Here is a 25,316-nt window from a genome sequence, read left to right as displayed (position 1 = left end):
GGAGCAGCGTGGAGGGTGAGGGGAGCCGGTGGGAGCCAATACACGGGGGGAGCTGGCTTTTAAGCAGACTTTCCGGGCAGACCTGCTCCGCAGAGCCGTCTACACCCCTCTCCTCCTTCTGCCTCCCACAAAAGCAGAGGGGGGCAGGCAGGAGCCAGTGCTCGGGGGGAGCCAGCTCCCCACAGGTGGCGGGGGCTCCCCGGGTGTGGGGCCAGAAACACACTGCCTGCAGCCATCAAATCATCGTGGAATCACTACGTTTTGATAGTGTCACACAATGATTAAATTAATCTACGTCAAACCTCCCTGGTGGAAACTCATCAGCAGACATGGTCACACACAGTGAGATGGAGCAGTGGGCAGAGGAGGGGGATAGATTGTCAGGCACCCTGGTTCCAGCCACAGCTTTGCCCCACACCCGCTTCAGGATCTTAGACATCTGGCTGCTCCCTGTGTCTCAGTTTCCTTCTTGGAAAAATCAGGCCCAGCCGTGGGTGGGAGGTGCCACCTGAACTGCGCCATGACCGTAGCTGATTTTGATCTCCTGTGTTGGCAGTGCGAGGATGGCGCTTCTCTGGTGCCTGTGGATGGCGATTGGGATCCTCGCAGAGCCTGGGGTCTCTCAGGACTGCACCCCAACGCCAGGGGGTAAGGAGCTGGCACAGTGACGTGCCCTGTTACGTTACACCCCAGTCCCTGCTGGGCCAACTTCTTTTTTAATTTTTTTTGGCAGGCTACTCCAAGATATTGGAAAGTGGTTAAGGGCTGCACTTCTGCACGGAGGCGGTGCAGGGTTTGGGACAGAGGCTGGGTGCAGAAGGGACAGGGACTGGGGTGCAGGAGAGGGTATGGAGTCTCAGAGGGTATGTCTACACTACAAAGTTAGTTCGAACTAACGGACGTTAGTTCGAACTAACTTTAATAGGTGCTACACTAGCACTCCGCTAGTTCGAATTTGAATCGAACTAGCGGAGCGCTTAGTTCGAACTAGGTAAACCTCATTTTACGAGGACTAACGCCTAGTTCGAACTAGCTAGTTCGAACTAAGGGCTGTGTAGCCCTTTAGTTCGAACTAGTGGGAGGCTAGCCCTCCCCAGGTTTCCCTGGTGGCCACTCTGGCCAACACCAGGGAAACTCTATGCCCCCCTCCCGGCCCCGGACCCCTTAAAGGGGCACGGGCTGGCTACGGTGCCCGTGCCAGGTGCAAGCCTGCCAGCACCCAGCTAGCAGACCCTGCACCTGGCACGGCACAGAGCCACCCACCCGATGCCCCCCAGCCCACCCCCTCTTGCCGGGACCAGGCTGGCGGCTCCCGGGAGTTTGCCCTGGACCGCAAGAGGCGGGCACCTTCCTGGGCTAGTGCGGACATCGTGGACCTCGTCCACGATCTCCGCACTAGGCACAGGAAAGTGGCCGTCTAGGGCAGGAGAGCTGCCAGCCTGGCCACCCAGTACCAGGTGTGCATGAAAATCAAGGGGGTCCACTGAGACCCCCGACACTGAGCCCTGAGCTTACAATGGCCGTCCTGGGTCAGACCAAAGGTCCATCTAGCCCAGTAGCCTGTCTGCCAACAGCGGCCAACCCTAGGGACCCTGGAGGGGATGGACCGAAGACAATGACCAAGCCATTTGTCTCGTGCCATCCCTCTCCAGCCTTCCACAAACTTTGGGCAGGGACACCACTCCTACCCTCTGGCTAATAGGACTCCATGGCCCCAACCTCCATGACTTGATCTCACTTCCCTTTAAACTCTGTTCTAGTTGTAGCCTTCACAGCCTCCTGCAGCAAGGAGTTCCACAGGTTAACTATTTGCTTTGTCAAGAACAACAACTTTCTCTTACTAGTTTCAAGCCTGCTACCCATTCCTTTCCTTTGGTGTCCTCTAGTCCTTCTTTATGGGAACTCAGGAAGAACTTTTCTGAATGCACCCTCTCCACCCAACCCCTTCTTTTAGAGACCTCTATCCTGTCCCCTCTCCGTCTCCTCTTTTCTAAGCTGAACAGTCCCAGTCTCTGTAGCCTTTCTTCATCTGGGACCTGTTCCCAACCCCTGATCATGTTAGTTGCCCTCCCCTCTCCCAGCCTTTCTCTTCCCCTCTCCCACCTCCTTTTCCCAGTCCCCCCCAGTTTTGTTCAATAAAGACAGAGTCAATGTTGGAAGAAACGTTATCTTTATTTTGTACATCAATAAGAAGGGGGGCTAGGGAAGGGTAAGTGGAAGGAGGTGAGGGAGGAATGGGGTACGAGCCCCCGATGGGGAGGACTGGGCTGGCTCTGCGGGCTTCTGGGGGTGGAAGCTCTCCTGCAGCCCCCCAATTACTCCCTCTCCCCAGATGGCAGCCTGCGGCAAGTGCAGCCGGGCTGATGGCCGAGTGGTGTGATGTGCCCAGTGTGGGCACTCAGGGCACTCCAAGCCAGAACTTCTTTGCAAGCGGGGCACCCCTTAGAACTGTGTGTCCGGGGTGGGGGTCGGGACCCTTTAAGCGCAGCCCTCGGCTAGCCTGAGACAGCATCTCCATGCTCTAAGTCCTCCTTTTATGCCCTGCCGGCACTGCTTCCGGCCATCCTTAAGCCCTGTCCAGAGTCCACTCAATGTGGACTTACTAGTTCGAACTAGCAAAACGCTAGTTCGAACTAGTTTTTAGTTCTAGATGCGTTAGTTCGAACTAGCTTAGTTCGAATTAACTAATTCGAACTAAGTTAGTTCGAACTAGCGCTGTAGTGTAGACGTACCCAGAGGGAGTTGAGGTGAAGTAGGGGGTTGTGACCTTGGGCAGGGGATTGGGGTGCTGGGTCCAGGAGGGAGTAGGGGTGCAGGAGTGAGTTTTGACTGGGGGGTGTAGCAAGGGGTGCAGGGTCTGGGAGGGCACTGTGATCGGGGGCGGTGTGCAGAGGAGTTGGGTGGTGACTTAGGGAAGAGGGAGGGTGATGACCTGGGGCACACAGGAGTGGGAGGGGCTGAGGTGCCGGAGGCAGGCTCTGGCTGGGAGTCACTTACCTCAGAAGGTTCCCGGCCAGCAGCCCAACAGGGGTCCTGAGGGAGGCTCCCTCCTGCCGGAGCCCCAGGCACAGGGGTTCCCTCCATGCGCTGCTCAGGGCCGTGCGTCCCTGGGGGGCAAGGGACTTCGCATGTGCTCCCCCACCCCCAGGCCAATGTGCCGCACGCCCCTGGCTGAGAGGAAGCGGGGGAGATTTTGCACGTTCCCCTGCCCCAGGCCAATCCACTCTGCTGGGGGCAGGGGCGTGTGTGCGCATCGTGCACAGGGAACCGCCAGCCATTTTGAACCCCTGGCAGCTCCGTCTACGCGCTGCACAGTGGAGGGAGGGGCGGAGGCTTTTGTTCCGCTACCCCGTCCCCAAGCCAATCGGTACCCGGGGAGCGCGTGTAGCCTCTTGCCCCCACCCCTGCTGCCAAGGCAGGCCATGGGCTGGATCAAATGGCTTGGTGGGACAGATCCAGCCGGGCCACATCCTGGCCTAATGAGACAGCAGAAACCCAGGGAGACTCTTCCCTTCCCACGGGTCATGGGGGCAAGGGCTGCAGCTGGCAGGGGCAGTTGGGGGAGTCTGCCTGTAAATATCCAGCCACATCCCTGCCGTGGGGAGCAGCACCAGCGGGGTGCAGGAGGTGGTGGCTGAGAGAGGCTCTCTCTGGGCTGAGTCCCCAGCACCACCCTGCTGTCACTCCTAGCCCCATGGGCCCGGCTCCCACTGTGAGCCTGGCTCTCACGCAGCACCTGGTGTGTGGTCACTGGGAAGTGGTTCTGTCATGTGGTACAAGGAGCCCCCCGTCCTCTCACCCTCTGATTCCAGCTCAGAACTTGGCGTTCAGACGTCCGGCCACGCAGTCGTCGACGTTCGAGGACAACACTGGGCAAGCCGAGCCTGCAAGGGCCGTGGATGGAAAACGTGTCGGGTATTATGAACAAGGCTCCTGCAGCCACACCAGGTTCGACAGAGAGCCGTGGTGGACCGTGGACTTGGGCAGCCGGTATTATGTCTCCATGGTGATCGTGAAGAACAGGGAAGAGGAGTGTTGTGGGAGGAGACTGAAGGGGGCCCGGATCCACCTGGGAGACTCCCTGGATGACAACGGCAAGAACAACCCCATGTGAGTTTCTTCTCCATTGTCTGCTGTGGGTTGAGTCCTCCCAGCTGAGGCACGGGGGTCGGGTCTCATTGGCAGCCAGGCCCAGCACAGGGCCTGATCCCTCTAAGCTGCCTGAGGCGGAGAGTGCTTTGCAGGTGGGGCAGAGGCCTAGCCACAGCTGGGCCAGGGTGGGTGCAGCCCCACCCGCTTGGCTTCCCGGCCCAGGCAACTCTCAGCTGTAGGGTAAACAGAGTGGCACTGTCTTTCCCGAGTTGCTGGAGGTGCAGGACTCCCGTTCTGTCCCAGGGCTCATCCCCTCTTTGCCCCACCTCCACGGCCACTTTCCATTCCTGGCTCCCTGCTTCCTGCCCAGTTTTGCTCCTTTCCCTAGTTGTGCCCTTCCCCCCACCTCTTTCTGCCCCGGCTGCTCCTCATAGGGAGCAGGTGACTGTCTATAGGGGGAGGCTAGTCCTTGGTTCTGCCACTTCTGCCCCAGGATCTAGTCCTCCTCTTCCATTCCCTCCTCCTCTGGGGGCTCATCTAGACTACGCTAGAGTGTCGAAAGAGGATGTGCAAATTCCATGCATATCCTCTTTCGACACTAGCGTAGTCTGGATGAGCCCTGGAGGCTGGCACATCCCCACTGCGTCTGCTGGCCCCAGCGGCCTGAGTGCCCCCACCGGAGAGCCCTGGACAGGCATCATCTCCAGCCTCGCCAAGTCCCATATGGCAGGTCGTCTGGGGGCACCAGCCCCAGCCTGAGCCAGGAAGGTCGGGAAGGGTTGGGAGCTCAGGCCCTCCTGGGGACATTGCACGGACAGGGCAACGCCAGTCTGACTGGGGAGGCTCAGAGTCCCCCCCCCCCCGATAATACTCACTCCCCACTGTCCTCCCGCTGCCCTCCAGCGCCCCCTGCATGCTGCAGAAGAGCTGAGAGCAGAGGGCGGGGGGGATGCAGATGGTCGGGGAGGCGTCTGGGGGTGCTGAGCACTCACTGTATTTTCACTCCTCTTGTGCCTGCTGAGCAGCAAGGGGCAGGTGGAAGTGGGGAGGGAGCCGCCCTCCTCCCTACTGCCCCCTTTGTGCACCTCCCAGCATTGCCCCCCCACCTGAAGGTCAGGCCCCACCCAGATTTCCCCTCCTAGCTGCGCCCCGGCAGTGGTGATCTGAGCTCTGGGCGGGAAGGGAATTGCATGGCACTGAGCACAGCGCCCCCTGCTGGGCCGTGCAGGGTGGAGCCGTCGCTCTCCAGCCCCTGTGTGTTCTGTCTCTGCCCTCACCGCCGTTCTCCTGAATCCTCGCACCCGGGTCCCCGGGAACTGATGTTCCTGGCTCCAGAGACTCCTGAGGCCTGGAGGGACCTTCCCCAGCCCCTGGTGTGAGCTGCCGTGTGACACGGGCCAGGGACCCTCACGCAGTGATTCTGTGCTGAGCCCGCAATCTCTGTGAGCTCCAGCGTGTCTGTTCAACAGGTGTCCGGCCTTGACCGAAGGGCTCCAGGGGAAGGAGAATCCACCATGTCCCCCCGCAATTAGTGTTAGGGGAACAGCCCTTGCTGATAGCAATGTGAACCTGGGTAGTTCTTGGTGTGCTTGCTCATACGTGTTCCAGTTAAGTTGCATACGCACCGCATGCACGACTACCGGAAGTTTTTCCCTAGCTGTGACCCTTGGGCTGGCTGTGAAGCTCCCTGAAACGGCGCTGGTGCTGCACACTGTATATGGCCCTGCCGACCCAAGCACCCCTCATTTCCTTCCTACCGCCATCGACGGCTGTTGGAGCTCGTGGCTCTCTTGCTTTGCAAGTCCCTCGTATCCCTCACGCAACCAGCTCTGTGCTGGGTGTCCGGTTAGATTAGTAGTTGTTCAGTTAGTGTTGGTGTTCACAGCTGGAGGTGAAGGGGACTTTCCCTTCTAGCCCATGTTCTCTTCGGGGCCCAAGGCAGGCCAAGGTCCCAAGACTTCAAGGTGCCAGGGTGCTGAGAGTTGTCAGATGTCATTGCGGCGCCGTTGGCCATTATCTTTGAAAACCCGTGGAGATCGGGAGAGGTCCTGGATGACTGGAAAAAGGTAAATGTAGGGCCCATCTTTAAAAAGGGAAGAAGGACGATACAGGGAACTACAGACCAGTCAGCCTCACCTCAGTCCCCGGAAACATCATGGAGGGGATCCTCAAGGAATCCATTTGGAAGCACTTGGAAGAGGGGAAAGTGATCAGGAATAGTCAACATGGATTCACCAAGGGCAAGTCGTGCCTGACCAATCTGATTAGCTTCTATGATGAGGTAACTGGCTCTGTGGACATGGGGAAGGCAGTGGACGTGATATACCTCAACCTTAGCAAAGCTTTTGATACGTCTCCGACGGTATTCTTGGCAGCAAGATAAGGAAGTATGGATTGAATAAATGGACTGCAAGGGGAATAATCACTTCCCTAAATCTGTTGGGAAGTGCACCTCCTAATGCACCCAATACGCCGTTAGCCTTCTTGGCTACAAGGGCACCTTGTGGACTCCTATCCAGCTTCTCATCCACTGTAACCCCCAGGTCCTTGTCTGCTGAACTGCTACTTAGCCAGTTGGTCCCCAAATGATTCAGGACCTGGAGCACATGACCAATGAGGAGAGGCTGGGGAATTTGGGCATGTTTAGTCTGCAGAAGAGAAAAGTGAGGGAGGATTTGAGAGCAGCCTTCAGCTACCCAAAGGGGGGTTGTGATGGGGTGGACAAAGCCTGAGCTCCCTACTGGAGTCCCCCCCCTGCAAGCCACACAGAGGGGCGGGCGAAAGAAGCTTGATTTCCGGCCTCTTACTGGATGCTGCCTCACCTGTACACAGGTGAGTAGAGACTGTAAGACTCCCCTCAGCCACCAAAGGATGCTTGTCTGAAGGGTGGAACCCTTTACAGGGGTTCCAAAGAGGCTGGCGAGAGGCTGTTCTCCGTAGTGACGGATGCAGAACAAGGAGCAATGGGCTCAAGTTACACAAGGGAAGATCTAGGTTGGATAGTAGGAAAAATGATTTCCGTAGGAGGGTGATGAAGGTTAGAGAAGAGGAGTCCTGACTTGATAACGCCCTGGCTGGGATGGCTTAGTTGGGGTTGGTCCTTCTTTGGGCAGGGGGCTGGACTTGATGATCTCCGGAGTCTTTTCCAGTCCTAGGATTCTGTGATTCTATGATTCAGACCCTGCAGGTCTTGCCTTAAATGACCCTCCTCCCTGCAACGAATTGTGTCTCCGGTGCCTGGGGAAAGGCCACTGGATGGACAGGTGAGATCTGCAAGGCCTTCAGGCCCTGCACCAGAAAGGAGTGGGACTTTTGCTTGAAGCAGCTCCTCATGGAATCTGCTTTGAGATCTCAGATGGAGAATCTGGTGCCAAGTGCTTCAGTGCACAACACGCCTCCTTTGGATCCAGGAGTGGCAGTAAAAAGGAAACCCCTTGGTACCACTGCTCCCCTGCGGCATCCACCTGGCGCTACTCTCACTCCCCGGCACAGCCTTCCTAAGCGGCCAGGTCCTCAGCGTTGGCGTGTCCATCACCGGCCGCTCCCTCTGTACCTGTGGTGTTGGCAGCCCCTTAGTGTTCCTGGACACACGGCACCGAACCGCCCTGCCCTTCCTATGCACCAAGTCCCATCCTCTTGGAGTCTCCGAGGGGTGAACCATTGGCGATGGGCCTGTCCTTCCCACAGGACACCTTCGAGGCCATACGAGGCCTCAACGAGATGACGCAGTCCCCATGGTGGGACAAGGCCTTCACTTCCCAGCAGCCTTTACGGGGGAATCTGGCCACGATAGTCCCACCAATTCCAGCCCCTGCCTGACTTGCCGCATCAGTCACACTTGCGGCATTGCTCTCGCAGCCGGTCCCCTTGGAGCCGTTCTCCCTCCAGGGCTGCTTTGGAGAGCAGATCTTGTCGGCTTCAGGGTCTTCGCAACGCTCCAGCTGTGCCTGTGGATGACATCAAGAGGCCTCACAGTGCCACTCGAGTTCTGCCTTGTCCAGGAATTGTCGATGTTCCTCTTCGTCTTGGTACCGTTTTCCAGCACAGAGGGGATTTCCCGGCACTGTACCGAGGTCTGGCATCGCTCTGCAGAGTACGGACCTTCATCCCATTGCCGCTATTTGGAGTGTGCGTCTTTGTCCCAGCACCGGCCTTCAACACAGTATTCTCAGCGCTGGTCCCACTCGCCATGTTGGTCTTTTTCTTCGTGCCACTCCAGGTTCTTGCCAAGGGGGTGCAGCAGGAATACTTTGTCACCTACCTTTTCACCCACCGTCTGCTAAATTCCCTGGTCTTGGAGGTGGTGGATGAAATGGGGTGTCAGAGTCATCAGACCCGAGCGCCCAAATGCAAACATGTGAAGCACCTTGACTTGTTTGGCCGTAAGGTCCACTCCACGAAGGGGTTAGTACTCTGGATAGCGAACCAGCTAGCTCTCCTGAGTCAATACACATATAAACCATGGGCCTCCCTCTGGAAGTATAAGGACTCCCTGCCACAGGACTCCAGGCATGAGGATGGAGCACCGATGCTGCCGGATCCTTCCTTGGCTTTCCTCCACTGTTTGTCCCATTTTCACTGTGCCCGAGAGTCCATCACTTTGGGCCACTGAGTCCTTCAGACAATGGAAGAGGGCTACTCAACCCCACTGAGTTCTCACGTGCCATCCCACCCCTCACCCTGCTCATCCCTCTTCAGGGACCCTTCTCAGGAGAAATTTCTACTTCAGGAAGTGCACACTCACCGGGACTTGGGCACAGTGAAAGAGGGTCCTTAGGATTTCAGGGACAAGGGCTTTTACTCCTGTTGATAGAATCATAGAGCTGGAAGAGACCTCAGGAGATCACTGAGTCCAGCGCCCTGCCCAGAGCAACCCCAACTCAATCATCCCAGCCAGGGCTCTAACAATCTGGGACTGAAACACCTCTAAGGACGGAGAGTCCACTCCCTCCCAAGGGAACACATCCCAGTGCTTCACCTAGTAACATTGTTTTTCCTAATATCTAACCTAGACATCACCCATTGAAAGTATAACAACTTGTTCTGCCATCGGCCACCACTGAGAACAGCCTCCCTCCATCCCCTTTGGAACTCCCTTCAGGAAGTTGAAGGCTGCTCTCAAATCCCCCCTACCTCTTCTCTTCTGTAGACTAAATAAGCCCAAATCCCTCAGCCTCTCCTCATAAATCATGGGCCCCAGGACTTAATCATTTTGGTTGCTCTCTGCTGGACTTTCTCCAATGCGTCCACATCCTTTCTGTAATGGGGGACCCAGAACTGGATGGAATACGACAGATGTGGCCTCACCAGTGCAGAATAAAGGGGAATAATCACTGCTCTGAATCTGCTGGCAATGCTCCTCCTAATGCACCTAATATGCCATTAGCCTTCTTGGCTACAAGGGTGTGTCTTTTACTCATCTCCAGCTTCTAATCCAATGTAACCCCCAGGTCCTTTTCTGCTGAACTGCTACTTAGCCAGTCAGTCCCCAGCCTGTAACAATGCTTGGGATTCTACCAACCCAAGGGGCAGGACTCTGCACTTGTCCTTGTTGAACCTCATCAGGTTTCTTTTGGCCCAGTCTTCCAATTTGTCTAGGTCACTCTGGACCTTATCTCTGCCCTCCAACATACAGCATTCTGTTCAGCATTCCCATCCACACTCCACAACCTATGATGTCTCTGGTCATGGATGTATCTGCTCTGGATTGTGGTATTCACCTTGGGGATCTCACCACTAAAGTGATGTGGTAGGAGGAGGAGTTGTCCTTCTTTGTCAATGTGCATGAGCTTCAGGAAGTCCGACTTTCATGTCTGCTCCCCCCACCTTTGGGGTAACTCCATGATAGTCATCATGGACAACAGGACCACCATGTATTATATCAATACGGCGGAGCCAGGTCATCCCCCGCCCCCTTTGTACCAAAGCCCATTGTCTGTGGGACTTGCGTATAGCCCACATTCACCTGGAGGCGTCCTACTTTCTAGGGGTTCAAAATCAGCTGGTGGACCATCTCAGCCAATGTTTCCTGGCTCACAAGTGATTGGTTCATTCAGATTTCCTTCACACTGTTCCCCAAGCATGGGGGTTGCCCCAGGTAGAGAAGAGATCTGTCTGGGGAAATCAGAAACACCCACGGTTCTGCTCGTTCTGGGGCCTCAGACCAGGGTCCCTAGCGGACGCATTCCTGATCCTATAGTGGACGTCCTGCTGCATGCCCTTCCCCCATTTCTGCTGGTCCACGCGGTGCTCCCCAGTCTCCACAAGGACAGGTTGGTTGTCATTCTGACACCTGAGCTCTGGTTCCCCACCCTTGTGGACCTATCTATTCAACCGCCCGTTCCACTGCCCCTGCTCCCAGACCACATCACTCACGACCATGGTCATCTCCACCACCTGGACTTGTGCTGTCTCCATCTCACAGCCCGGTGGCTCCATGGCTGAACCTCCCCTCCTCCAAGCTGGCCTGCCCTAAGCTGGTTCATCCAGTTCTTATGAGCAGTAGGAAGCCTTCCACTTGGCTCACATATCTGATAAGATGGAAGCACTTCGCCTGTTGCTGACGCCAGCATAACCTGGTGTCCTCGTCAGCCTCTGTTCCCCAGGGTTGGAGTGCCTGATATTCTTGAAACATCAGCTACACCTCCTCACTGAAGGTTCTCCTGGCAGCTAGTTTGGCCTTTCATCCAGGTGAGGCTGGTCACCCCGTCTTCTCGAGTCCCCTGGTTGTCGCGCTCTTTCTCTTGGGTACGGATAGCCTCTGCCTGCTGGTCTGGTGCCCGGTTTCTACTTGGGATCTCAACTTGGTCCTTTTGACACTCATGGATCCCGCTTTCAGCCTTTAGCAAGGTGTTTCTTTCTTTACCTTTCATGGAAAGTGTCTTTCCTTGTCGCCATCCCCTCCAATAGACGGGCATCGGAACTCTGCATCGCCACGTCAGAACCTCCGCACGCTGTGTTCCATAAAGACCAGGTTCAGCGTTGCTCTCACCCAGCTTGTCTCCTGGAAGTGTCTCTACCTTCCACACAGGTCAGGACATTTTTCTGCGAGTTTTCCTTCCCAAACATCACCAGAGTCTGCAGGAGACACGGCTGCACTCTTTGGAAGTCAGGTGAGCGCTCACATTGTACATCAACAGAACTAAGCCATCATGTAACTCCTCATAGCAGTTCGTAGCAGCACCAGACTGGATGAAGGGGCTATCAATCTCATGGCAGACCCTCCTTTCTCACTGATGGAGTAGCCAGCAACAAGGAAGTGGGGGGTGATGGGGCTGGCAGGGTCATGTACAGTGCAGCACGCTGGCATCGCTCCGGGGAGCTCCACAGCCGACCCAACGAAGCCAGTATGGAAAAGCATTCCGGCAGTTGTGCGCATAGCGCAGGCACACCGCGCTGGAACAGACGGGAGCAACACGTCTCAAAGAACAACTATTACAAAGGCAAGTCACCATTTTTTCCTATCGGAATGGGGCTGTGGTGGGGACTGCTGGGCTGGCTGTGTCCATTGCCCCCCTTGCAGATTCACAGACAGGCAGGGCAGGAATCCACCCCCAGGGGCCATCCCTTCCATCCCCCCCATGCTGAGGCAGGACCAAGTCACCCTAGACCAGAGCGCAAAGCACGGTAGCTGCTCTCCAGAGCCGCATGGCGTTACTGTGTGATCGGGAGCACCTGCCGCTGTCTGGGGAGGGATTTCTGCGGGGAGCAGCTCCCCCTTAGGGGCTTGGGACTCGTAGCTCCCCCTTTGGAGCCTCTTCCCTCCTGAACACCTCTCCTAGGTTGAATTTCCTGGGGCGCTCCCTGAGCAGCTGCCCTGAGCCCTGCAGTGCTAGGAGCTTCCTCTGTGATCGGTGCGTGCGACTGAGCCCCACAGCCCTGCCCTAGTGCCAGGAGCCACCTAGCTAATTGGCAGCTCCCAGTCACTCAGGGAATTAACTGCACCCGGTGGAGCTGAGTTGGCCCCTTCGCCTTAGGGGAGCCTGTCGCGAGGAGACTGGGTGCCCGACCTCCTGAGGGGCCTGCTGCCCTGTGACCACCCTGTGGCCTGTCGGAAGACTGTTATCCTGCCCCCATCAGCCTTCTCCTCCTGACTACACCTGCCCAGGTCTTTCAGCCTGTGCCCTGAGGCAGCTTGTCATTTCAGTTGCTGCCCATTAGCGTCTCTCCCAATTTCCACATCTTTTCTTGAAGTGGGGGGTGGGAAGCAGGACACGGTGCTCCAGCTGAGCCCTTCCCAGGGCCAAGTAAAGTGGGTCAGTTACTGCCCACGTCTTACACACAACTCTGCCCAGACGACATCCCCGAGTGACGTTTGCCCCGGGCTGCTGACAGGGGGCCCAGGAAGGCAACTGCCCCGGGGCCTAGTGATAGAAAAGGGCTCGGCCATCGCTGCCACTACTGTGGTTCGGGAGTAGCTGGGCCAGTCTCACCGTAAGTGCCGTAGGGTCCATTTAACCAGGCGTTGTGGGTTTGGATGTTTCCATCTTGTTTTGGCTTCTTGGCGTCTGCACTTTCCTTTAGCTGCGGGACCATCACCGACCCCAGTCCCGGATCCCTCAGCACCATCTGCTGCAACAGGCTGGAGGGCCGCTACGTCACCATCGTCATCCCGGGCAGGGAGGAGTTTCTGACCCTGTGTGAGGTCGAGGTTCTATCTCAGGGCTGTATCCCACCACAAGGGGGTAAGGAGCTAGAGCAATGTGACTAGAGACCTGTTCCCTTTCATGCTTTACCCCAGTCCCTTCTGTGACAGCTGCTGCCTAGCGAGACAGCAGAAACCCTGGGAGCATCGCCCCTTCCCACTGCTCCCCTGGGTGTGGGCTGCAGCTGGCAGGGGTAGGTGGGAGGGGCTGCATGTGAACATCAGCACCACCCTGCTGTCGTTCCTGTCCTTAGGGCCCAAGTTCCTATTGTGAACCTGGCTCGCACGTGGTGCCTGGTTTGTGTGTCACCCTCAGGAAATGGCTCTGGTCTGTGTGGGAGAAAGGGCTTCTAGAGGCCCCTCCTCCCCCGGCAACGGGCACGTCCCACCTCCCCTCCTCTCACCCTCTGATTCCAGCTCAGAACTTGGCGCTGGGACGTCCGGCCAATCAGTCGTCCACGCACGAAGACGTCACTGGCCGAGCCGAGCCTGGCAGGGCCGTGGATGGAAACAGTGAAGGGCGTTATGACCAAGGCTCCTGCAGCCACACCCGCTTCGACACAGAGCCCTGGTGGACCGTGGACTTGGGCAGTCAGTATTCCGTCTCCGTGGTGATCGTGAAGAACAGGGGAGACGAGTGCTGTGGGGAGAGAATCAAGGGGGCCCAGATCCGCGTGGGAGACTCCCTGGCCAATCATGGCAAGGACAACCCCCTGTGAGTCGCTTTCTCACTGTCTGCAGTGAGCTGAGTTCTCCCAGCTCAGACTCAAAGCTTGGGGTTCATAGCCAGTCAGGGCCATGGTGCGGCCTCTTCCCCTCCGAACTGCCTGGTGCTGAGTGCTTTGCAGGGGTGCAGGGTGTGATCGTCCGGATCTGGGCACCACTGAGGGTCCACTCAGGGCACACTGCTCAAAAGCAGGGCTGCTTACAGCCCCAGACTGGACACCTTCCCAAACAGGCCACACACCAGTCACACCGAGCGCTTCAGCTGCCAATCTGGCCAGTAGGAAGCCTCACGAGCAAACCCCCTCAGATACCCCAGCTCTCTCTGTGCCACAGTCCGCTCCAGGCCTTATCCATAGGTAAGGGGTGATAGAACCCACTCTCAGCTACCCTGTACGGGTTCTCCCGGTCCCGAAGAACTAGCCACAAATTCCCAGGCAATTTACACTTTTTCTTACCCACAAGAGCACGGTGGGCCAATCCTTTAGGCTACGTCTAGACTGGCATGATTTTCTGAAAATGCTTTTAACGGAAAAGTTTTCCGTTAAAAGCATTTTCGGAAAAGCATGTCTAGATTGGCAGGACGCTTTTCCGCAAAAGCACTTTTTGCGGAAAAGCGTCCGTGGCCAATCTAGACGCGGTTTTCTGCAAAAAAGCCCCAATCGCCATTTTCGCGATCGGGGCTTTTTTGCGGAAAACAGTACTGTGCTGGTTACACTGGCCCTTTTGTGCAAAAGTCTTTCGAAAAAAGACTTTTGCCCGAACGGGAGCAGCATAGTATTTCCAGAAAAGCACTGACGATCTTACATGAGATTGTCAGTGCTTTTCCGGAAATTCAAGCGGCCAGTGTAGACAGTTGGCAAGTTTTTCCGCAAAATCAGATGATTTTGTGGAAAAACTTACCAGTCTAGACACAGCCCTTGAGTCTAAAGGTTTATTTAAAAACAAAGAAAGAAAAAGTATGAGAGGAGTGAGGTTGTTAAGGAAAATATATTCCATGCACCAGTCACCAAGTTCTGGATGTGGCTCTCAGCAGAGATGTTACAAATTGCTGGCTTAAAATTCTCTCGTGTACATGCTATGTCAGGACGGGGCGACAATCCTTCCCATCTCTCTGTTCCTCGCAAGGCTGCATGTGGGATCAGGAGCAGAATTGAAGACCAAGATGGAGTCCGCCACATGGCACTTTATATCCATTCCTGGTACCTTCCAAGCCTGGGAGAGGTACAGCCCCACCCGTTTGGCTTACAAACACACCCCGAATCGGAGCTGTAGTATGAGTGGGGGGCACCATCTTTTTGAGTTGCCAGGGTAGCATGACGCCCCTTCCACCCTATGGCTCATCCCCTCTTTGACTTCACCCCTGCCTGCTGCCTTCCTTTCCTGCCCCATTTCTCCCCTTTCCCTGGACAGGTACCCCCCTCCCCCAACTTTCTACCCCAATCCTCCTAATGGGAAGCAAGTGAAGTGGCTGTTGGGGAGGCTAGCCCCAGGCTCCTCCCCTTCTCCCTGTGGTCCCCCTTCTCTCAATCCCCTCCCCAGATGCCCAGAGCACCCCAACCTCATCTGCCAGCCTCAATGCCTCCAATCCCGGAGTCCTGGGCAGCCAGCAGCCACAGCCTCCCCAAGTCACATAGAATCACAGAATACTAGGACTGGAAGGGACCTCGAGAGTCATCGAGTCCAGTCCCCTGCCCTCACGGCAGGACCAAATACTGTCTAGACCATCCTGATAGACATTTATCTACCCTGCTCTTAAATATCTCCAGAGATGGGGATTCCACAACCTCCCTGGGCAATTTATTCCAGTCTTTAACCACCCTGACAGGAACTTTTTCCTAATGTCCAACCTAAACCTTCCTTGCTGCAGTTTAAGCCCATTGCTTCTTGTTCTGTCCTCAGAGGCCAGGAAGAACAATTTTTCTCCCTCCTCCTTGGGACACCCTTTTAGATACCTGAAAATCGCTGTCATGTCCCCTCTCAATCTTCTCTTTTCCAAACTAAACAAGCCCAATTCCTTCAGCCTTGCCTCATAGCTCATGTTCTCTAGACCTTTAATCATTCTTGTTGCTCTTCTCTGGACCTTCTCCAATTTCTCCACGTCTTTCTTGAAATGCGGTGCCCAGAACTAGACACAATACTCCAATTGAGGCCTAACCAGCGCAGAGCAGAGCGGAAGAATGACTCCTCGTGTCTTGCTCACAACACACCTGTTAATGCAGCCCAGAATCATGTTGGCTTTTTTGCAACAGTGTCACACTGACTCATATTTAGTTTGTGGTCCACTATAACCCCTAGATCCCTTTCTGCCGTACTCCTTCCCAGACAGCTGCTTCCCATTCTGTATGTGTGAACTGATTGTTCCTTCCTAAGTGGAGCACTTTGCATTTGTCCTCATTAATCTTCAACCTGTTTAGCTCAGACCATTTCTCCAATTTGTCCAGATCATTTTGAATTATGACCCTATCCTCCAAAGAAGTTGCAACCCCTCCAAGCTTGGTATCATCTGCAAACTTAATAAGCGTCCTGTCTATGCTGATATCTAAATTGTTGATGAAGATATTGAACAGAACTGGTCCCAAAACAGACTCCTGCAGAACCCCACTTGTTCAGGATTGTGAACTGTTAATAACCGTTAATAACTACTCTCTGGGAACAGTTATCCAGCCAATTCTGCACCCACCTTATAGTAGCCCCATCTAAGTTGTATTTGCCTAGTTTATTGATAAGAATATCATGTGAGACCGTATCAAACGCCTTACTAAAGTCTAGGTATTACCACTTCCACCGCTTCTCCCTTATCCACAAGACTCGATATCCTATCAAGGAAAGCTATCAGATTGGTTTGACAAGATTTGTTCTTTACAAATCCATGCTGGCTGTTCCCTGTCACCTTACTATCTTCCAACTCTGCAGATGATTTCCTTAATTACTTGCTCCATTATCTTTCCTGGCACAGAAGTTAAACTGACTGGTCTGTATTTTCCTGGGTTGTTTTTTATTTCCCTTTTTAGAGATAGGCACTATATTTGCCCTCTTCCAATCTTCTGGAATCTCTCCTGTCTTCCATGATTTTCCAAAGATGATAGCTAGAGGCTCCGATACCTCCTCTATCAGCTCCTTGAGTATTCTAGGGTGCATTTCATCAGGCCCTGGTGACTTGCAGACATCTAACTTTTCTAAGTGATTTTTAACTTATTCTTTTATTTTATCTTCTAAACCTCCCCGCTTCCCACTAGCATTCACTATGTTAGACATTCCTTCAGACTTCTCACTGAAGACCGAAACAAAGAAGTCATTAACCATCTCTGCCATTTCCAAGTTTCCTGTTACTGTTTCCCTCTCCTCACTGAGCAATGCACCTACCCTGTCCTTGGTTTTCCTCTTGCTTCTAATATATTTATAGAATGTTTTCTTGATTCCCTTTATGCCTATAGCTAGTTTGAGCTTGTTTTGTGCCTTTGCCTTTCTAATCTTGCTCCTGCATTCCTGTATTGTTTGCCTATATTCATCCTTTGTTATTTGTCCTAGTTTCCATTTTTTTATATGACTCTTTTTTTATTTTTAGATCATGCAAGATCTCCTGGTTAAGCCAAGGTGGTCTTTTGCCATATTTTCTATCTTTCCGACACAGCGGAATAGCTTGCTTTTGGGCCTTTAACCATGTCCCTTTGAAAATCTGCTAACTCTCTTCGGTTGTTTCTTCTTTTAGTCTTGCTTCCCATGGGACCTTACCTACCAGTTCTCCGAGCTTACCAAAATCTGCCTTCCTGAAATCCATTGTCTCTAATTTGCCGTTCTCCCTTCTACCATTCCTTAGAATCATGAACTCTGATTTCATGATCACTTTCACCCAAGCTGCCTTCCACTTTCAAATTCTCAACCCATTCCTCCCTATCTGTTAAAATCAAGTCTAGAACAGTTTTCCCCCAGTAGATTTTTCAACCTTCTGAAATAAGAAGTTGTCTTCAATGTAGTCCAAGAACTTATTGGATAGTCTGTGCTCCGCTGTGTTAGTTTCCCAACATATATCTGGATAGTTGAAATCCCCCATCACCACCAAATCCTGCTCTTTGGATGATTTTGATAGTTGTTTAAAAAAAGCCTCTTTCGGGTAGGTGGGCTGTAGTAGACCCCTATCATGACATCACCCTTGTTTTTAATCGCTTTTAGACTAACCCAGAGACTCTCAACACTTCTGTCTCCTATGTCCATCTCCACCTCAGTCCAAGCGTGTACATTTTTAATATATAAGGCCACACCGCCTCCCTTTTTCCCCCACCCGTCCTTCCTGAGTAAGCTGTACCCTTTTATACCAATATTCCAATCGTGTGTATTATCCCACCAAGTCTCTGTGATGCCAACAATGTCATAGTTGTATTTATTTATTAGCACTTCCAGTTCTTCCTGCTTATTACCCATACTTCTTGCATTTGTATATAGGCATCTAAGATACAAACAGTGGGAAGGGACGGGGAGCTCAGGAGCCCTGAGGGCACAGCATGGGCAGGGCCATGCCAGGCCGCTTGGGGAGGCTCAGCCCCTCCCCCCCACTATGATACTTGCTCTGCACCCTTCTCCTCCCCTCCAGCTCCCTGCATGATGCAGAACAGCTGAGAGCTCTCCAGCCCCACCTGTTCTGTCTCTGCCCTCACAGCTGTTCCTCCTGCAGAATCATCACACCTGAGCCAATAGGAACTGGGGTTCCTGGCTCCAGAGACTCCTGAGGCCTGGAGGGACCTTTCCCATCCCCAGGTCTCCAGGGGAAGGAGAATCCACCATGTCCGTCAGTAATTAGCTTCAGGGGAAACAGCCCTTGCTGATAGAAATGGGAACCCAGCTGGTCCCTGTTTCAATGGGGCTGAGGGGGGAACTGCTGGGCTGGCAGCATCTCTTAAAGTGTCCATTCTCCCCATGCTGATACGCAGAAAGGTGGGTCAGGAAGCCACCCCCAGGGGCCATCCCTTCCTTCCCCCCCCATGCTGAGTCAGGGCCAAGTAAATCTAGACCAGAGCGCAAAGCATGGCAGCTGCTCTCCAGAGCCTCATGGTGTTACTGTGTGATCTGGAGCACCTGCCACTGTCTGGTGAAGGATTTCTGCTGGGGGCAGCTCCCCCACAGGGGCTTGGCACTTATAACTCTCCCCTTTGGAACTTCTTCCCTCCCAGACCCCTCTCCTAGGTTGTCTTTCCTGGGGATCTCCCTAAGTAAAGGGAATAAAAGATTCAACGTATTGCTTCACTGTCAACTTGTGGAACTCCTTGCCAGAGGATGCTGTGAAGGCCACAATTATAACAGGGTTCAGAAAAGAACTAGATCAGTTCATGGAGAATAGGTGCCAGAGTGGCTATTAGCCCACGTGGCCAGAGATCCAACACCATGTTCTGCATGTCCCTCTCCTTTGCTTGCCGGAGGCGGGGAAAGGGTGACAGGATGAATCACGCAATGATTGCCTGTTGTGCATTTCCTCTGGGGAAACCGGCATTGGCCACTGGGGTACATAGACCTTTGGTCTGACCTAGTCTGGCCAATGTTCTTACATAGAAGCCTGGTCTGTTATTACAGAAAACCCAGATGTATCTGCCCAAGCTGTAACCCACTAGAACCCACTGCCCTTCCTGAGTTCCAACGGGAAGGGGGTCTCCCCTCCACAGTGTTAGTAGAACAGGAAGTGAGTATGTTACAATTCAAAACCTGGAAAAACTTTAACAACCACAAATAGTCTAGTAGCACCTTAAAGACAATGGGAACGTGAGCTTTCATGGGCACAGCCCACTTCTTCACAGTATCCCGTAATGACTTGCCACAAGCCCTCAGAACATATCTTAGAGCTGAGTGGGTCTAATGTTTGTCTAACTCCCATAAAAGGGAAAGACATTTTCCTTCTGTGACGGCACATTGGGGTTTTCCCGTCTCCTGCACCCCCGTAGTGGCACGGACAGACTCCACCAGCCAGTAGAATAGAGGGAGTTTATTGCTTCTCCAGGATACAGCACAGCACAGATGTAATCTGGTTACAGGGCAGGCCTAGGAAGCCTCAGCCCCCCTTGAGATGGGGGAGCCTAGGCCCCTAAATCCCAGCCCATTGCCTAGGCTGCTTCCTCCATGATACCAGCCAGAAGCCTAACTCCCTCACTTCCAGCCAGGGCTCCACTCCCCTTCTTCCCATTGTTCCACTCCCTGGGAGATCACTGGTCAGACAGGTTCAAAGCCACCTTGCATAATGACTCATCCCCTGCCCTGCTGGGCCGTGCTGCAGCCAGTGGAGGTAACTCACAACCCACTGCCCAGCATAGCAACCAGCAAGGTACCCCCCACTATGTGTCACCTTCCTAGGAACAGCTTTTTCCTTCATTGAATTTCTCCTTCTAGTTTTTTAGGCCAGTTCCCTGCATTATCAGGATAATTTTGCTTTTTCATTCTTACTCCCAATGTTCTTACAACCCCTCCCAGCTTGGTTTCACCTGCACATTTTATAACCCTACTCTATGCGCCAATGTCAAAGTCATTAATGAAATTATAGAACAGTGCCCAAGGGAACAGTCCCTGAAACTTCCTTTCAGTGGTCCCCAACCTTTTGGGGCTGCTGGGCACGCAGCTGGGGTGGGGGCCACGCATGCACCGGACACCCAGGGTGCAAGAATGGCTCTGGTCACTAGGTGGGCACACATAAATGCCCCAGCGGGCGCCATGGCGCCCACGGGCACCGCGTTGGGGACCAGTGTTCTAGATAAAGCCCCTGAATTTCACCATTCACTATTGTTAACTCCTCTTGGCGTGTGTTTCAACACTTGTGTACCCACCTGATCATGATTTTACCTAGACCGTCTTTCCCTAGTTTACTTAGGACAAGAGTGTTGCATGGGATTCTGTCAAAAGCCGTCCTAAAATATAGAGCTGGGCTACTCAACTTTGGAAGTCCTGGGGGCCACAGTGATATTCACAGCACATGACGTGTCACAACTTAAGTGTGGTTGGATAGACATACAAATATATGCAAATAGCTTCTTTCACACTGATGGGCACAAATACAACATTAAGGCAAGACTACACACAACACACAGGCCCCATTTACGTCAGTTCTGCTGATCGTAATACTTGCCTGACTTCCACCCATATGGCAGCACTTTTAGTGAGCAATGACAGGCCAGGAATGTAACTACTAAAACACATCTCACCAGAAGGCCATTATATTGACGACTTTTTTGTTTTGGCTCCCACCCACGAGCTGCGTGTTGATCCCCGTGTAAACCCAAACCGCACCACGGGCCACAAACAAACGGGCTGAATGTGACCCATGGGCCATATGTTGAGTTGCCCTGATCTAGACAAATCACATCTAATGCTCCCTTCCCTCTTCTATTAGCCTGTTAAAGATAAGTTCTTAATAAGCATGAGCTGTTCTTAATTTCATTTGGTGACTCCTAGTTCTTATATTAGTTTCCTTATTCACTTTTTCCACTCCAGTCATGATTTTATAGACCTCTATCATATCCTCCCCTTTAGTCTCCTCTTTTCTGAACTGAAAAGTCCCAGTCTTTTTAATCTCTCTTCATATGGGACCTGTTCCAAATCCCTCCTCATTTTTGTTGCCCTTTTCTGAACCTTTTTCAATGCCAATAGATCTTTTTTGAGATGAGGAGACCACAGCTTTATGCAGTATTCAAGATGAGGGCATTTCATGGATTTATACAGAGGCAATAAGATATTCTCTGTCTTATTCTCTATCCCTTTTTTAATGACTCCCAACATTCTGTTTGCTTTTTTGCCTGCCGCTGCACACGGAGTGGATGTTTTCAGAGCACTATCCACAATGACGCCAAGATCTTTCTCTTGAGTGCTTGTAGCTAAATTAGTCCTCCTCGTATTGTGTATTTATAGTTGGGATTACTTTTTTCCAGTGTGCATTAGTTTACATTTATCAACATTACATTTCATTTGCCATTTTGATGCCCAATCTCTTAGTTTGGTGAGATCCTTTTGAAGCCCTTCGGAGTCTGCTTTGGTCTGAACTACCTTAAGCAGTTTGGTATCATCTGCAAATTTTGCCACCTCACTGTTTACCCCTTTCTCCAGATCATTTACAAATAAGTTGAATAAGATGGGTCCCAGGACAGATCCTTGGGGGACCCCACTAGTTACCTCTCTCCATTCAGAAAACTGACCATTTATTCCTACCTTTGGTTTCCTATCTTTTAACCAGTTATCAGTCCACGAAAGGACCTTCTCTCTTACCACATGACAGCTTACTTTACTTAAGACCCTTTGGTGAGGGACCTTGTCAAAGGCTTCCTGGAAATCTAAGTACATTGTATCCACTGAATCCCCCTTGTCCACTTGTTTGTTGACCCCCTCAAAGTCCTCATAAATTAGTAAGGCATGATTTCCCTTTACAGAAACTATGTTGACTTTTCCCCAACAAATTATATTCATCCATGTGTCTGACAATTTTATACTTTTAACTAATTTGCCCGGTACTGATGTTAGTCATACCGGTCTATAATTGTCAGGATCACCTCTAGAGCCCTTTTTAAATATTGTCATCACGTTAGCTATCGTCCAATCATTAGATACGGAAGTTAATTTAAGGGATAGGTTACAAACCACAGTTAATAGTTCCGCAATTTCCCCTTTGAGTTCTTTCAGAACTCTTGGGTGAATGCCATCTGGTCCTGGGGACTTGTTACTGTTAAGTTTATCCATAAATTCCAAAACCTCCTCTACTGACAAGTCAATCTGGGACAATTCCTCGGATTTGTCTCCTAAAAATAATGGCTCAGGTTTCGGAATCTCCCCAATATCTTCAGCTGTGAAGACTGAAGGAAAGAATTAATTCAGCTTCTCTGCTATGACTTTATCATCTTTGAGGACTCCTTTAGCATCTCCATCATCCAAGGGTCTCATTGGTTGTTTAGCTGCTTCCTGCTTCTGATGTACTTAAAAAACATTTTGCTATTACTTTTTGAGGTTCTGGCTAGTTGTTCTTCAAACTCCTTTTTGGATTTTCTTATTATATTTTTACACTTAACTTGACAAAGTTGATGGTACTTTTTATTTTCCTCACTAGGATTTGACTTCCACTTTTTAAAAGATGTCTTTTTATCTGTCCCTGCTTCTTTTACCTCGTTGTTAAGCCACGGTGGCACTTTTTTTGTTCTCTTACTGTGTTTTTTTAACTTGGGGTATATATTTAAGTTGGGCCTCTATTATAGTATCTTTGAAAAGTTTCCATGCTGCTTGCAGAGATTTTACTTTTGTCACTGTACCTTTTAACTTCTATTTAACTAACTTCCTCATTTTTGTGTAGCTCCCCTTTCTGAAACTAAATGCCACAGTGTTGGGATGTTACATTTGATTATATTATGGTCACTGTTTACAAGCGGTCCAATTATATTTACCTCTTGAGCCAGATCCTGTGCTCCACTTAGGACTAAATCAAGAATAACCTCTCCCCTTGTGAGTTCCAGAACCAGCTGCTCCAAGAAGCAGTCATTTCAGGTATCAAGACATTTTATCTCTACATCCTTTCCTGAGGTGACGTCTACTCAGTCAATATGGGAATACTTGAAATCCCCACTACTATCGATTTTTTTAAAATTTGATAGCCTCTCTAATCTCCCTTAGCATTTCATAGTCACTATCACTGTCCTGATCAGGTGTTTGATAATATATCCCTACAGCTATATTCTTATTATTGGAGCTTGGAATTTCTATCCATAGAGATCCTATGGAACATTTTGGTTCCTTTAAGATTTTTACTTCGTTGATTCTACATTTTCTTTCATGTATAGTGCCACTCCCCCACCAGCACGGCCTGTTCTGACCTTCCGATATATATTGTACGACTGTGTCCCCTTGATTGTCCTCGTTCCACCAAGTTTCTGTGATGCCTATTATATCAATCTCCTCCTTTAAAACTAGGCACTCTAGTTTACCCATTTTACTATTTGGACTTCTCATTTGTGCGTATCAGTTGTGGCATATCACAGTATTCTCCTCCCGCTGCTTTCAAACTGTTCGATAATTTATTTCAGTGTTTTATGAGGCACGGAAGTTGGGCTCATTGGTCCAGAATTTGTCACAGGGAACAATATTTGCCCTTTTATAGTCCCCTGGGACCTCAAGCATCCTTTGAGAGTTCTCTATAAAAGCATGAATAGTTCTGAGATGGACTCTGTTATTTCCCTAAGCGCTGGGGGTGAATTTCAGTAGGTGTTGGCATTTGAACACATCTAACTTATTCTGTCTTCTTGGCTTCTGCTCTTTCCTTTAGCTGCGGGACCATAACTGACAGCAGACCTGGATCCGTCAGCACCATCTGCTGCAATGGCTTGGAGGGTCGTTATGTCACCATTGTAATCCCGGGCAGGGTGGAGTCTCTCTCCCTGTGTGAGGTCGAGGTTCTATCTCAGGGCTGTGCCCCACCCCCAGGAGGTAAGAAGCTGGTGCAATGTGACTGCAAACCTGTTCCCTTTCATGTTATACCCCAGTCCCTTGTGAGCCAGTGAGGCGGCAGAAACCTAGTGAGGCAGCAGAAACCGTGGGAGACTTTCTCTTCTCACTGCTCACCTGGGCGTGGGCTACAGCTCACAAGGGAGGCTCCATGTGTGAACATCGTGGCCCATCCCTGCTTGGGAGCAGTTCCAGCCGGGTATGGGACATGGTGGCTGAGAGAGGCTCTCTGTGGGATGAGACCCCAGCGCCAACCTTTTCTCACTCCCATCCCTGGGTTTCTGGCTCCCACTGAGAATCTGGCTCTGTCATGGTGCCTGGTTTGTGTGTCCCTGCCAGGAAGAAGCTCTAACTCCATGTTGGACAAGGGTCTCATAGAGCCCCACCCTTTCCGGCAATGGGCACATTCCACCTCCCCTCTTCTCGCCCTCTGATTCCAGCTCAGAACTTGGCGCTAGGATGTCCGGCCACTCAGTCGTCCACGTTCAGGGACGATGCTGGAGATGCTGAGCCTGGAAGGGCCGTGGATGGAAAACGTGATGGGAATTATAAACAAGGCTCTTGTAGCCTCACCATTTTTGACATAGAGCCGTGGTGGAACGTGGACCTGGGCAGTCGGTATTCTATCTCCATGGTGATTGTGAAGAACAGGGAAGAGGAGTGTTGTGAGAAGAGACTGCAAGGAGCCCAGATCCACGTGGGGGATTCCCTAGTGAACCATGGCAAGGACAACCCTATGTGAGCTGCTTCCCCATTGCCTGCAGCAAGATGACTTCTCCCAGCTCAGGCCCAGGGGTTGGGCCTCATTGCCAGCCTAGGCTATAGCATGGCTTCTTCCCCTCTGAGCTGCCTGAGGCTTTGAGTGCTCTGTCAATGGTGCAGGGGCATAGCCACAGCTGGACCTGTGTAGGGTACAGCCCATCCACTTGGCCTCCAGGACCACTCAGCTCTAAGTTGTAGGACTGTGAAGTGCTACAAAGCTAGAGAAAGATTAAGTAAACTTTGGGAGATGGACATGGAATGTCCAGCCATTTTCATGTCTACTAAGGACGGAACCTGAAAACAAGAAATGTGAGTAGATAGTGCGACAGAGCAGGGGTGCCTATTGGAGTCCACATTTAAAGGACCTCCGCCCAGCCTATGGGGAGGGTCCACTGAGCCCAGGAAACCAAGTAATTACTTGGGACAAATAAAAGGAAAAACAGGGACAGGTGTGAGGGTTGCCGTGGCTTCCCCTCTTTCCTGTCCCCCTGTTCCTTCCACCAGTTCTGGGGACGACGGTGTCCCAGCCCCCAGAGCATATGCCCAGGTGGCTGCCACCCCTGCACCTGCTGCCTCCCTATCCACCGAAGCCGCTTACTGGAATTCCATCCCCGGCGGCCACAGCCCCTTCCCCACCCTGACC

At 52.2% G+C, this 25,316-nt stretch overlaps 1 protein-coding gene across 1 annotated transcript; it reads left to right on the top strand.

Moving 5' to 3' along the window:
• Window positions 1-508: 508 nt before the first annotated feature.
• LOC149525221 (uncharacterized) lies at window positions 509-24,653 on the top strand. Its single transcript, XM_089775919.1, has 6 exons — window positions 509-648; window positions 3,813-4,110; window positions 12,616-12,776; window positions 13,154-13,451; window positions 23,733-23,911; window positions 24,352-24,653. Exons 1-6 carry the CDS (start codon window positions 564-566, stop codon window positions 24,651-24,653), a joined length of 1,323 nt encoding a protein of 440 aa, XP_089632045.1. The 5' UTR covers window positions 509-563.
• Window positions 24,654-25,316: the final 663 nt, after the last annotated feature.

Source organism: Pelodiscus sinensis, chromosome 2 (assembly GCF_052426305.1).
Source record: "Pelodiscus sinensis isolate ZL-2025 chromosome 2, ASM5242630v1, whole genome shotgun sequence".
Lineage (NCBI taxonomy): Eukaryota > Metazoa > Chordata > Testudines > Trionychidae > Pelodiscus > Pelodiscus sinensis.
This window is presented reverse-complemented; position numbering and strand designations above follow the sequence as displayed.